We start from the raw sequence: 15257 nt of genomic DNA on the forward strand, positions 1-15257 counted from the left end.
CAAAAGTGGATGTCGTCTACTTGCCTCAACTCTATAGCCCCTGACAGAAAGCGTCAGAACTACACTGCACTGGATAGTTCTCACCCAGAGTCAGAAGGTTGGGTGAGAAAAGATGAACAGAATTTTCAGGTGAGAAACTAGGAGCGAAATGGCATTTTGACACTGATTGCCACTCCATAGAAGTAACCCCACAGCCCCGTACATTTCCATGGCTAATGCATCTAACCTACACATCTTTGGACACTAAGGAACAATTTAGTATGACCAATCCACCTAACCTGCACATCTTTGGACTGTGGGAGGAAACCGGAGCACCTGAAGGAAACCCAAGCAGGTACAGGAGATTGCAAAATCTCCACACAGACAGTGACCCAAAGCTGCAATTGAATTTAGGTCCCTGGCACTGTGAAGCAGCAATCCACCCAATTTAATACCTTCTATACAGTGTTTCAACAACAATCACTTCGTCTATGACTTAGGCAGCTTTCTTGGTAAGGACGTATGCAGAGTATTAATTTAATACCTCAGTCATTGAAAAGATGCCCGATCACTGGTTTGGAGAAAACACAGCTTGTTTATTTACAGGTCACCATCACACAGAGGCTTTCAGCCTCATGGCTGCAACCAGCTCCTGAGATGACTCGAGTACAGAAGCATGTGCTTGTGCGGGTGATTCCCCCACCCTGCTCCCCAATTGGCTTATTTGACCCTCACTCTGCAGACAAGTCCTTAAAGAGGCAATCACCACATTTTTCCCCTCAACCTCTGTTCATACAAATGTCAATACTCAATTACAGTCACCCATGATTCAATATTTAGTATGTGAATTCAGTCAATCATGCGTCAAATCTTTCAGGGGATTTCCAAATCCTTGTGGAGCAGTATAACTCCTCTGTCTGGGGCGCATTCGCAGAATTGCTGCCAGCCAAAACCACAATGACAGATGTCTCTTCAGGCACAGGTATTTCAGTTCTGTGTTTCCATGGAGATGTCGGTTGTGCCTGCTAAAGGAGGACCAGGTAGTTCAGCACTAAAACAGTCAGCAACATTTGATATTGGCACTTTCCTTCCTGATGTCAAAACTGGCTGCTGCAGCATTTCTCTTTTTCTCAAATGATCTATGTGCTTTCAAATGATTCTTCTTCCTACATCCACTAAATAAAACAAGGGTCCAGTTTTTGAGACAACGATTCCAGGGAACCATCTCAATCCATGACCAAATTTTCACAGCGTCATTCACCATAAATGACTGTGTTGACTGACATGATTCATGACTTGCCTTTTGACTGCTTTGGCTGTCCTCTATGCTCCCCAGCAAATTTGGAAACATGAGGCTCAATCTTGGTCTGTGATGACAGTTCATTAACAACTCTGCTGGCGGGACTCCCATTGCTGCATGTGGAGTGGTTTGGTAGCCCAGAAGGAAACATGAGATTCTGGTCTCCAAGGTTCCTCTTGACTGCTTCTTTAAGCCAGAACTAAGTTTTGGTTGGACACTCAGCTAGTCCATTAGGTGCTGGGTGCTAAGGCACAGTTATAATGTGCTTTATACCATTGGCTGTAGTGAAGTTCTGAAACTCAGCATTGTGAATACTGACAGCATCATCAGACATGATGATTTCAGGTATTCTGAGCGTGGAAAACATTGGTATCAGCTGGGATTCTCCCCCCAAAAAATCTAAGTTTCCAAAGTGGGGGATAATGGGAGTAATTCCCACGTTTTTTTGAAATGTACTTACCAGAGTGAATCTCCGATACTCTGAGCACTGTAGAGTGTCTCAGTGGCATGCACTCTGGAGAGTGGGGGCTGGAGTGTGTTCCTGTGCAAGTGGCTAGTAGCCCAGCGCAGAGAGACTGCTGCATATGTGCTGATCCATCAGCGCAGAGATCAGCACATGCGCAGTGGCCCCCCATTGTCAGCCTCCTGACAGATGGCCTCCAGATGGCTGGTCAGCCCCACAACTCCCCTGATCGCTGGCCCTCTGAGCCCTTCCCCCACCCCCATCTCCCGATTGTTGGCTTCCCGGACCTCCCTGAGCCAACCTCAATCTCCGTGCCCCCTCTACCAGGCCTGAGACCCCCACCCCACCTTACCCCTGGATAACCCTATGCCACCTCCCCTACCAAAGGCCATCCCTGAGAGCTCTCGCTCCCTTCCTCTTCCACCAATCCTCTTGTAGAGTGGCAGTAGGTTCCTCCCACCATGATCACCCACCCAAAAGCTGCTGCCCCATCTGGCCCACCCACTTGACAGCCCAGTGCGCAGTGCCAGGGTGTCAAGATGGCACTGCTAGTCTGGCATTATTCAAGGGGCAGCTCCCTTACCCCTGACCACACTGTGGGATGGGGGGGGTGGGGGGGGTGCGGGGGGGGTGGGGGGGGGCGGGGGTGGCCTCAATGGCCTCTGTTCTTTCCAGTGAGGTCAAGTGCCTGTTCCCCATTAGTTGTAAATGCTGCTGGAGGGAAGCACTCGATGTTAGCAGGCTGGAGAAAACTGTTCCAGGCCCGTTAATCATTTTGAAAAGCTGATTTCAATATGATAATCAGCTCCATGCTGATGTCCGGTGTGGTGCAGACTACGCTCAGAAACATGGTCTGGGAGACATGTAACTCTCTGTGCTTTATATGCTCTGTCTGAGGCCAGAACTCTCCATTCACCTGACGAAGAGGCAGTCCCCTCGAAAGCTTGTGAGTATTATCAAATAAATCGGTTGAACTAAAACCTGGTGTTGTCAGACTTTTTACTGTGTTGACATGTGGAGACCCAGGCACTCAACATGAATCTCACAAAATGGCTGCTGCTGATGTCTCCCAGGCTGCTGCGCTGCTCAAGTAGTGCAGTGGGCTGGGAGAATCCTGGCCAAAATCTTTCAATGGTAGTGTGCAATGTAGGAGACTTCACCTCAAAAATATCTGTCCACTTGCTGTGCAGAAACATTGTGCCCATGAATGGACCAACATAATCTATATGAGTTTGTACCCATAGCCAGCCATCGCCAAGGGTACAGTCAGGCTGTAGCAGGCAACCTTTGTTGCAACTGGCACTGTTCAGAGTACTTGTCTAGGCTCTTGATGTCAGCATTAATACCAGACCACCACGTATAACTTCTGGCGAGCATCTTTATCTTTAAGATGTCCAGACGAGCACTATGTCATTCCATTAGAAGTGGGCCTTTGCTTGGCACAGGGATGACAATTCTTGCTCCCTAGAATGTGATGTCACCCTGGCAACTCAATTCATCATTGCAGGAAACAAATACTTTAATTTCTTCAGAAACTGGCTCATTGTCTCAACCTGTATCTTTGTCTCATTCTGGACAGAGATAAATCCCAACTAGTCCAGTCTGTGATTTGCTTTACTGACATTGACAATGTGTTCAAAAGTTCAATGCCATGACAATTTACCATGATACTGGAGTACCTGCAACACTTTCCTGTAAAGGTAGGCTGCTAAGTGCATCCAAATTTGCTATGTGTGTTCCAGGGTGCTTGAATGTATTTTCGTCGGTGGACAGAAATAACGCCCAATGGTGAATTCTTGCCAATGCGATAGGTGGAATAGCCTTGTCTTCTTTAAAAAGACTCAAGAGAAATAATGGTAAAGTACCTACCATACAAGAACTGGAGGAATTCCTTGACATCAAAAACTATTTATAATCCTTTCTCAATTTGTGAGTAGCCTTTTTTGGCCTCTGAGAGGGCTCTTGAGACATAGTTTATTAGCCTTTCAGATCCAGCATCCATGTCATGGGACAACACTGCACCAACGCCATATGGAGAAGTATCACAGGTCAACACCAATTTCTTAGACGGGTCAAAACATATCAACAAGTTTGAAGAATACAGCAAATGTTCTAATCTGTTGAAAGCTTCTTTCGGAGGAGTCTTGCAAGACCAACCGATTTTCTTTAGCAGAATGTGTGAAGGGGCCAATAACGTTGACAAGTTTGATAAAAAAAAAAATGCCCACAGCAATTTATAATTCCCAAAAATAACTTGAGTTCAGGTGTGTTTTGGGGGGTTGGTGTCTCCTTTATGGTCTTAACCTTGTCTTCCCTAGTGTGTAATCCTTGTGTATCTACACACTATCCCAGGTAGGTTACATCTGGCTTGAAAAGTACATTTCTCCTTCTTGAGGTGAACTCCAGCCTCTTGAAATCTCTTCAGCAACTCATCTAAGTTTGGTAGATGTTCGATTTCTTTGATCTGGTTATGAGATCATCAGGGTATACCACAACTCATGGCAGCCTCTGCAGCAGGCTCTCCATTGTCCTCTGGAAAATGGCAGGCATGTGTATTGGAACAATCTTTGTGTGTGTTTATCATGATATTAACTCAGGAAGCGTCCTCTAATTCAAATTGTTGATATTTGTGACTCATGTCCAGCTCTATATAAGGTTGACCTCCTTCCAATTTCACATACAGATCTTTAATCTTTGAGATTGAATATTTATCCAATTTGGCAACCCAATTAACTGTTAACTTGTAATCACCATAAATGCAGATGGGGCTGGTCTGCATACAATACGGGAACTATGGTTTCTACTTTCTGTCAAAGCATATTGTACTGGTCTCACCCTAAAGAATCAAAGGGTTGCCTCTGGGTCCACAAAGACCTTCGCTTGCAGGGCTTTTATTTTGGCTAATTCACACTTGAAGATGTTCTAATATTCTTCCATCAGTTCAAGCAGTTCTCCTACCTGCACTTAAAAAAAATCTTGATCCAATTTAACTTGATTTCCTTCAGCCAACTGCAGCCAAGAAGACTTAGCCTTGTGCCTGTCACTATGATCACTAGGAGTTGGGCAAGCTGTTGCCCACTGCTTACAAGTACCTTTGCAGTATCCATTATTTCACTGCTTCTCCTGCATAAGTTGTTAACTTGGCCAGCACTCTCTTAATTGAATGGTTGAGCTCCTTCTCTCAAGTACTGATATGTATGCTTATCACAGGAGCTAATGTCCTGGTATCAACTTCCATCTCAAGAGGCTTCCTAATTACTCAAAGCATTACTGTAATAGGGGCTATCTTGCCTGCTTCTATATTAAACATTAAGTGAAAATTTAAATTGTTGGTGTTAGACTCTTCCACATTATATGCTGATGGTGCATTATTTAATTGGCCACTTGGTAGACTTGCCGCTGTACCTATGCCTTAAGTGGCCTTCCCTATGACAATAAAACACTCAACATCCTTATATCTGTAGGATTCAGGGCAGTGGTTACCATCTCAACAGTAACATTCTGCTTCAAACTTTGCTAATCAACTTGTCTCTTCCAAATATTCTTGTTTTATTTGTGACTAAGTTTGTTTCCTGCCTTGTGGCTACTTCTTCAGTTTTGGTGCCACTGTTGATTGCAGGTTCCTGCCTGAACTGTTGAATGGTGCCATTTTGTGTGTTCTGTAACTCTTGTGCAAGTTTTTAAATACTTTCCATTGCCTGTATTGTCTCCATTGCTCTTTAAAATTTATTTCAAACTCTGCAAGTAATCTCCATTGAATCACCTTGTCATTCATCCCGCAGACTAATCTATCCTGGAACATATCACTGAAGGTGCTCCAAAATCCCAATATTCTGATAGCTGTTTCAACTTAGTGATACAAGTTGCAACTGTTTCACCTAGGGCTTTTCCCCTTGCATTAAAAATGAATCTCTGGTGTGTAACGGCTAGTTTAGGCTGGAAATGCGACTTCACCAATTCCACGAGCACACTGAATGATTTGGAGTTGGGCATATTTGGGACTGTGAGGCTGAGAATTAGATAGTAAGTTTAGGTTCCATATGTACTTGGTAAAATTGCTTTGCGCTTCACCTCCTCCTCTATTTCATTGACTTGGAAGTAATACTGAAGGCACTCTACATATTGTGTCCATTCCTCTGTGGAGAAGTCAAGTGGATCATCTTGGTAAATACTTATTCCTTTTCTCCACTTCATTCAATTGCAATGGAAACTGGATACTCTCAGACTGAGGATTCCTTATTTTACCTTTGTTGTCAAATGTAAAGATGCTAGTTCACCAGTTTAGGGAAAATGCAATTTGTTTATTTACAGGTTAAGTTATACAGAGGCTTCAATCAGCTCATGCAATGATTCTGAGTACTAAAGCCCATGCGTACTATGCTGGCCCTCCACCCTAATCCCTGATTGGCTCCTCAGGTCAGGTGGCCCTTAGTCTGCAGATTGTCCCTTTAAGAATCAATCACCACATAGTGGTAGCTAGTTCTCAAACATTTAGCTAGGAGTTTGTTCTCAGCTCCTTCTGGGAACCAGTCACATGGAGACTTCTCCTTTGGTCCCGGATCTCCAGATTAATCAGGATATCTGACATACCATTTAGCTGATTGTTCAAGGATTGAAAGCAGGCCTCAACTAAGGAAGATGCATTCTCGACAATAAGGATGCTTTCCGAGGCTTCATCAAGCTCTTTATCGGTATTTTGCAGTTCAGCAACGACAGAATTGAAATTCTGTGTCAAAAAACTGAGTGTGTCATCTATAATCATAATCATATTGGCAATCATCATCTACAATGTCTTTGCTATTGTTGGGTCCAAAACCCACTCACTAACCAAATTGCCAAAGTGAGGGCTCGGTTCTACCCTGGCTGCCTCCAATTGCTTCTTTCCATCGAGGATTTTCATGATTTTACTCAGCACTTTGTCCCAAAACTTAACCAGGAATCTTCCAAATCATAGTACAAATTTTAACGCCAATATCACCGTTTTACAGACTGTGCATCAGGATGAGTGAAAGAATTAAAAGATGTACCTTGCCAAAGCTCACAGCCACACAGCTAATCCTGCATTCACATCTCAAACGGATAACTTGAACTTTGGCTGATGGTGTAAGTTAGGTGGTATCAAATTGGTCACCCATTTGCTCGATTACCTTTCATTGAAATCAATTAACAGGAAAATTTGTCAAGCGTGTCATGGCTGGTTGATCCAATATTTTCCATTTCCACTATTGCCTGAAATTAAAATTATCCGCAATAGCTTTTGAAAGTAATTTAACTTAACATATTATTGATATACTTATGGTGGAATTTTCCAGCCATTCCCACCAGCAGGATCTTCTGGTCCTAGCAACGGCAGATCCCCTTCGCAGATTCCTTAAAGGGGCAACTGCCACAGTCATGAACCATGACTCCCTTTTATGGTCCCTGATTCATTTCACTCCTACATTTATCAACCTTTTACAATATGTATCTCTATGGAAAATTTAGGTTCCCTTTCATGTTAGTTGCCAGTCTCTTCTCACACTCTATCTTTACTTCTTGTATTCCTTTTTCACTTCCCATTTGAATTTTCTAAAATCAGTTTGGTTTTCAAATGCATTATCCAACTGACATCTGCCAAATGCTCCCTTTATTTTGCTTTATCTTAACTGTCTATCGTTTCTGTCTTCCATGGAGTTCTGGCCTTGCTTGTTTTACATTTTATGGGAATGTACTTTGACATGACCCAAACTATTTTCCCTGTAAAATTAGCCCACTGTCCCATTACAGTTTGCTCTGCTAATTTTTGATTCTGATTCATCCAGGCGAGATCTGTTCTCACCAGTTGAATTTGGCTCTTCCCCAGATCATGTAGTTTTTTTATTTTGGGCAAGATCTTTCCTGGAAATGCATCATCTGCCAAATTGGCAGAGAATTCCAATTCCCCAGGATACCAGTCTAAATTAGGCATTTAGCCTCAAAAATATGTTTATTAGGGCCTAATGGGGTAAACACATGGGCCCATGACTTCCGCAGAGTGGCAAGCTCATCTTCACTACAATTGCACAGTTTGTGTCTCACTCAACCTTACTCACTCAAAGCTGTGAATTGTAATCAGTGCAGAGTAACTGGGGTGCAGAATATTCAGTCATATCCCCTTTTATAGCTGCAGCTGCCTTAAAAGGGATATTTAAAGGGACAAAGGAACAGGTAAGTTTCAGTGGTAGATGGTGGGGTGGACCAGATGGGAGAGGGTGAGAGATGGGTCAGAGCGGGGAAAGGGTCCCAGAATGGAGAGGGAGGGGGTTTTGGACCAGAGTCAGGGGGTAGGGGTTGGACCAGAGAGGGGGTTCAAGCCAGGGCCAGGAGCAGGGGGTCTGCAGGGAGTTGTGGTTTGGAGCCAAAGTGGTGTGGAGGGGAAGAACAGATTTTGCGAGACTGGGTCTGGCTGCTTCGATAGTGACTCTGAAAGAGTTAGAAGGAAAAATAGTCATTGGAGCTAGAAGGGACTTTTTGCCTTCTAACTCTTTTAGAATAATTATCAGGGCAAAACTGTCAGAACCATCCATAGTTAATGATTTAAATCACTTCTGTCAGATGGTTCCCAGCCCAATGCAATTGTTCAGAGGAAGTTAGCACTTCTGGGTAATTGCCAGAAAACCCTCACATGGGAACTTCCTGGAGACATTCCCTAGCACATCACTGGGCTACCCCCCAAAATAAATGCTGGGGAACCCAGAAGTTATGGGTCAGGTTTTGGCCAACTTTTCCAAGTCAACAGTGCAATTCAGCAGAGCACAAAAAAAATTACCTGCCTGTTGATGTAGGAGGTGAAAAAATGTACCTCCCAATATATCTCAATAGTGCAAGCCATTACCAACTTGCAATCACATACTCAGAACCACACTGTGTATTGCATAGATTACTATTATCAGAAAGATGTTTATAAATATGCTACCAGGCAAAAATTCAGATGGAAAAATTGAAAGAAATGATGGTCTGTTTAAGTTAAGTTGGGTTCCCAACATCATTTTACAACAAAGATATTAGGTGGAATCTTTTGGGAGAAACATGGACCAAATCTGCCTGCTGGAGACTTGGTAAGACACTCGCATTGCCTCCATTGAGGTGGGCCTTTCTAAAGGATCAGGGCTCAAGGGGCACAGAGGTCCAGCTGTCACTCAGTTAGAGGCTTGTGGCTCCTGCTGGAACGACAGCCACTGTAGGCCTATGATCATGAAGTGACCCAGCCAGAGGTAAGTATTAGTGGGTGGGTTCATAATTTGGGGATCATGGAATAGGAGGAGAAAAGTGGGTGTAATATAGGTCAGCCATAAGGGCAGGGTGTGGCATTCAGTGGGGACCCCTTCCTAATCCCAGGTACTATGCCTTTGCAGGAGTTTACAACAAGCAGCCCACACAAGTTTGTCATTCCCCCCTACTTGGTAATAAGTCCACCTGCAGTTGGTTTAATATTAGTGGCAGTAGGATGAGGCGCTTAAGTGATAAATAATTGTCAACTTATGGGCCTCAGCTGGCAGTGTGGTGGGAAAACCCACCTTCCCACCCTAGATCTAATTATATTGGAAGTGGGAAGGAGCTGGAGTGCTCGCCTACCATTGTCCTGCCCAATTAAATGCCATCTAAACACTGCCACTAGAGAGAGCAAAAGATTTTGCCCATTTCAATAAAAATAAACATTGGCATGCTTCCCAAGGGCAAATAAAGATGGGTAATAAATATTGCCAGTGACATCCTCATCCATAAAAAATGAAGTTAAAACAGTGAGACTTTTCCATCTAATTATCCCACTGCAAATTCATAACAGAGTTAGAGACAAAAAGCATAGCATATGAATGCTCTGAAAACAGACAGATCTAACATTGTTGTTATTTATTGTATTAAACAATTACTTCCTGGTCACTTATTAAACAAATATTGAGAAAAAAAATCGCAGGATCAAAATTTCTACTTTTGTAATAGTCTTTAGAATTAATATCACAGGAATGATAAAGCAATTTTGATATTTACTCATTATCTTGGTAACATAACTGACCAATCAGCAAAAACAATAAGTTGTGTTTATTTTTAATCCTTAAATATATTAAAGTCAGACCAGTGAAATGCTTCATTTTTTGACTGCATCAAATACTGAAGTTGAATGCCAGCATTCAAACCAATTGACTTTGGTGTCTGATTCAAACCTTCACTCAGAAATTGATGTTTGAGTTGCAATTATTTTATCATGTTTAAATTTCTGTGCCCATTCAGGAACATGTTTGTAAATTCTAATTTGAACTTGTATTGCTGGCAGTAAATTGAATCAGCTATTTGTTTTATTCTTGGTGATTTTGCTTCCATATTACGTTAGTGTAAAATTACCCCCATATATAATTCCATGAAACACATAAGAACTCATAATTGAGAGCCTGGTAAAGAATGCACTTTTTATTAATTGTACTCATGATGTTCAAAATGTAAATACAACACTAGCTTTCTTTATGCATTGAAAAGATTCTCAACAATCTACTATTAATTGAAATATATGGTTGAAACAGATATGAGTTTTCCTTTGAGACCCATGAATATTAACATTCATTGGATATTGCATGTCAGTGCAAATAATTAATATTAAATAATTGCAGAATTTGCCAGAAAGTTTCATCACTTAACTTTTGAAATGTTTATTCAGTGTCTGGAAGTAGTTTTAGAAATTTATGTCTACTAGTCCACAGTTCAAGGTCACAGTCCCATGACATGTAAATGAGTGATTTCTTACACCCCACCTCACCTCACAAGTGCTGAGCATTCCCGTTTCCTGAAACCTTGACCAGATGCTCTGTATCCTCCCAGCATGCTCAGGGTGATTGCTATGGTTACCACAGATGCACTGGTGTTTAAGCATGATGGTATCATAGACTACTCCTGCAGTAAGAGAATAGCAAAGGGATAAAGAGTGGACTTTTAATATTAAGCATTGTATTCATGTTGCAAAAAATGACATAACATAAAAGACTAATTTAGAACAATTTGGATGAAGATTTTTCACTTTGCTGCAGTGGTAAGTAGAATTTTATTAACATTATACACTTTATTTTTTTTTAAGTTAATTTACTCATGCATTGTTTAAATTTACATTTCAAATAGCACTGTTGCTGGTGCTTTGTAAAATAAACAAGATTTATTTGGGTTACAAACTTGCCAAAGGAATAAACAGGAATAAAGAAATTGTAATTTTCAGAAGGAAATACAAACTTAAAACCCTGTAGCTCTCACTATATCAAAACCCTTCATGAAGAAGAAATCTGAACTAATCTAAAATTGTAAGTATCTTCTAGTAATACCACCATGAGGACATTCCAACTATTTCAATGTTCCTGGTAATTGTAGTATGATGATAGTCTACTGTATAGTTATCTTCAGTACTTTTGGTAGGCTGTGTCCAAGAATAAATTGAATGACTTGTGAGATTGTTATTACATCCAGCAGAAAACATGGATACAAACAGGTTGATAGGGGAGTTTCAGGCATTTCTAGAAATATATATGTCATCTACATAGACCTAACTACCATGGAAACAAAATCCTTAATGAGCTAGGCTCCTCTAGGAACAGAAACTGGTGATATCGATTTAAAGTCTCAAGGGGTACCTTACCCACTGAGCTGCCATATATATCAAATAAACCAGATGAGTTGCATAAAAATATTGATACAACATCAAAACATAGTTGCAAGAAACACGTACCTTTCAGATAGTCTCTTTCATCTACAGAAGTCAGATGCAAATAAAACATGCAAATGTTTGGCTTGATAATCCAAAATGCTGGTACACAAATGTAGTATCGACAAAAAGATCTAAATCTCCCATTATACACAGAGACCTCAATAGTTATTAAAAGGTGCACGTGGATCTAAAAATAATTAGGTTAAAAATGACATTCAGACCTCAATCTTGCTGGGATCAAAAACCAGCAACAAGATAACTAGTTATCAAGAGTACTCCAAATGCCATTCATCATTTTACCATGGTCTGCATTTAATTTATATTTGTTTACATTTTGCCCCATTGGGTTTCTGTGCTAGCTTTTGTTAAACTCAAACTGGAGGTGGCTCAGTTCAGCTAAAGAAATAATCCATTCATGTTTCTTTGGGGGTAATATTAACACCCCCACATCCTCCTACCTGCTCCTCATATGGACAAGAGAAGGTCTAGGTTGGGGTTAAAATAGCAGAAATGTGAAACCTGATCCCAGCCTGAAATGAATGCGTCCACTTCAGTTTAACCACAATGGGTTTGTAGCATCCAAGTAATCTGCACGAGGTGGGATTGTAATGTTTAAATGATGCTCCATCATTGGGAATCATTTGAAATTATCAGACACAATCTGGGTTCCCAGGAATCATTAAATTCCATGTTTCCAATGTTTCCAGCATTTCTGGACTACCCCAACCTCCCCACTTACATGTTTCCCAACTTCCTCCCCGCAAATAGTGGAGCCCATGTCATTATGTTTATTTGACATTGTTTTTAATACGCTTCCAGGTCTCTCAAGGTACTTGCAACAATACTGCAACCTCTAATGTTACTGCCTCATGGGGTTTTCTTCAGGGTGACTGAGTTTTTATCAGATCTTCAATAAAGCTGACATCATTTTTATTGTTTATGTAGTTTTAAGAGGATTTGTACATATGTAAGGATCATGTATCTTAAATAAGGTTCCTAACATGTTTGGGATGTGCTATTTCCTTACAGTTGAGGTAGATAACTTTATTGGTCAAACTGAGTTCCTGCTAACAAGAATTTTACTGACTTGCTAAAACACCATTTTCAGTCATTTGTCAGCAATTAGTCATTTGTAATGCATTTGCAGAAAAGTTCACCAATAGGCAAGAAAATAACAGAAAGCTGCAATTTAACAGATTGGAAAAAGCTTTGTGAACACGGCCCTAAAGTAATACCCGTTATCCTGTGGGGCCTCCCTGATATGCTGCAATTTCTTGTTCACCATGACAGCCTCTCTCCGACAAATAGAATGGCCTCTGTCTACTAGTGATCTGTTGACAGAGTGATTGGACAGGATAGAATGAGAATGACTGTCAGTGCCTTTGTGCATTCCCAATGTGAGAGAGCTATTTCATTAACTGATAATCATGACTTAACAGAGTCACTTCATGCTACGGACAATTTAATAGAGGGATAAATGCCACGCAGAAATTTTTTACATTGCTCTTGTTTTGACGCCACTCCACATAAAAAGCCAAAATTAAGAGTGGGAGAGATGAAACGTAGAGCCATTTACTTGCAAATGTTCCAATATAAATGCTAGGTATAATGGGAGTCAGGAAAGAACACATTGCTGCGTTTTCAATCTGTCCAATGTATAACCTCCATTGGACAAAATACCTGTTAGCCAGAAACAGATTCACTGTGGTTATTACATAATTTGGGTGTAGCCATTATATTTTGTTGAGGACCTTTACTGAAAAGGATGTTTGGTTGTCAATAATAGATTAGGAACCTACTAAAGAATTATTAATCAGTTACAAGTTCAATGTGTTTTGGTTTACATTTTCCATAGGCAACTGAGTGCTCCCAATTCCTGCTGGATGAACCAATCCTGCTACAGGATGAGCAGGAGGATTTAAGGCACTGTATCATTTTAATAAATCCATAACATTATTTTATATTTCTAAGAAAAAAAACTGCAAGATCTGATACTTTCACCCTTACATTATAGTAGATCTATAACTTCAAAACAATTTTACAAAATTTTCAAAACGCAAGTTACCTTGAAATTGATTACATTGCAATTTGAATGCTGTATTTAAGATTGTGGGAATAACACAAATAAAAAAATACATATATTAAGGATTTAAATTTTTATTAATTTTTCAACACATCATTACAATTTGCTTGAATTCTTACGACTTCTGCAGCAAAGTGGTTAAAATGTACATCACTTATCATTAGAACTCTAAAGCTAGCAGCCAGAAGCTGTTATTAAAAAACAAAAAAATAAAAATTTTACATTTTAAAATAATACAGACTTCTTTTAAAGTTTGACATTATCTAAAAGGGCAAAGAATAAAAGTAATTTATCAACTTTGGTTTGCTTATTGCCTCAACTGATGAAATATTCCACGCATCAGATCCCTTGGACACAATTTAATCCCCATTTGTCAGTTTGAAGCATGACATTCCCTTTTCTTCACAAACCCCCACCCCCTCTCCACTCACAATTCCTACCAATCGCTAGCACTGGTGCAAAAATACGGGTCCACAAATTTACATCAGAAGTGCAAAGGAAAACATGTAAATAATGGAAATGTAAAACTGTTGGAAATAGATGACAAGTATGTATCTATAAAAAAGAAATTGAGAATTCCAAGGTTTTCTACTTGACGCTGTATCGTCTTAATCGAGATGCTGATTTGTTGCTGTGTATTGCAATGTTTTCTCTTATTGTTTAGGTCGATATACATTGGGGTTTAATTTCCGTGGGATTATCCAGGACACCCCCTGTAACTTGATTCACAAAGATTTCAGAGAAGTGTAATTGGTCGTGTTTTAACTATGTGCAACATTTCTCCAGAGTTTCTGCTGTTCTTTTACCCAGGTTTTGGCAAGAGGTCAGGAAAGCTGGTATGGAAACTTTGCCCCATGTAAAGTATGACAGCAAAAGAACAAACTCCAATGTTAACTACAAATGAAATGAAATCACTGACTTCTCACAAGCAGTAATAACGGGACAGGCAATGCCTCCTGGAACAAGTTATTAATGTTGGCACCATTTCCAAAATGTTTTATTCTTATTTTAGACATTTTCACCTCACCATAAATCCAGAAAATAAAGCTGGAGGATGTTGTCCTCTCTCAAACTTAAAAGCACTTTTTTGTTATTTTAAGACTTCAAAAAGGAGTCTATAAGAATAGAGGAGAAGCCCCCTCAATGGAAGCTTTCCTCTTCTTTATAGTGAATAACACATTTAGCCATAACTTTGTGACTAATTTATCACTTACATCAAATGTTTGTGAGCACTACATTGGTCCAACAGAATGTTTTACAGTACACAAATTCAATGCAACTTAATATTAGACTGTGAATTTCCATAACAGCTCGACATAATTTTTAGTCGTGACAAAAAGTACAGTGCTGCAGCAAATATTAAATTGAACTCAACGAGTTATGTAAGATTAAAAACTGTAAAAAGTTCTTTGTCAGTTAGTTTAGAAAATCAGCAAATCATACAAATGCTATTCCTTTAATAACCTTTTAAGGACAGAGCTCCAAAAGCAAATGTAGATCAAAATTACAACTTGCTGTTTATTTTCTGAATACAGAGCTATGCATTTCCTACTTTCTGTACATTTCTTTAACTGTATTTTAAAACATTAATTGCTGGAAGGTTGCAGAGAATAACTTTTGCAGTTTTAAATGCAAAATACAAAATAAAAAGGCAGGTTCTAAGAAGTAACGTGTTTTTTAAAAAAAATACCCATGAATGCCCTCTAGCAAAATGACTGCAGATTTGATGGAT

General features: G+C 40.1%; 1 protein-coding gene across 1 annotated transcript in view; it reads right to left on the bottom strand.

The window, feature by feature from the left end:
• Window positions 1–15257, bottom strand: part of LOC145355275 (histone deacetylase 9-like) — a 781248-nt gene that overhangs the window by 150416 nt on the left and 615575 nt on the right. The window contains exon 16 of the mRNA XM_080207173.1: window positions 10510–10643. Within this exon, the coding sequence (XP_080063299.1) occupies window positions 10510–10643 (134 nt within the window). The remainder of the gene's footprint in view (window positions 1–10509; window positions 10644–15257) is intronic.

Source organism: Carcharhinus amblyrhynchos, chromosome 2, assembly GCF_965287045.1.
Source record: "Carcharhinus amblyrhynchos chromosome 2, sCarAmb.v2.hapA, whole genome shotgun sequence".
NCBI lineage: Eukaryota > Metazoa > Chordata > Chondrichthyes > Carcharhiniformes > Carcharhinidae > Carcharhinus > Carcharhinus amblyrhynchos.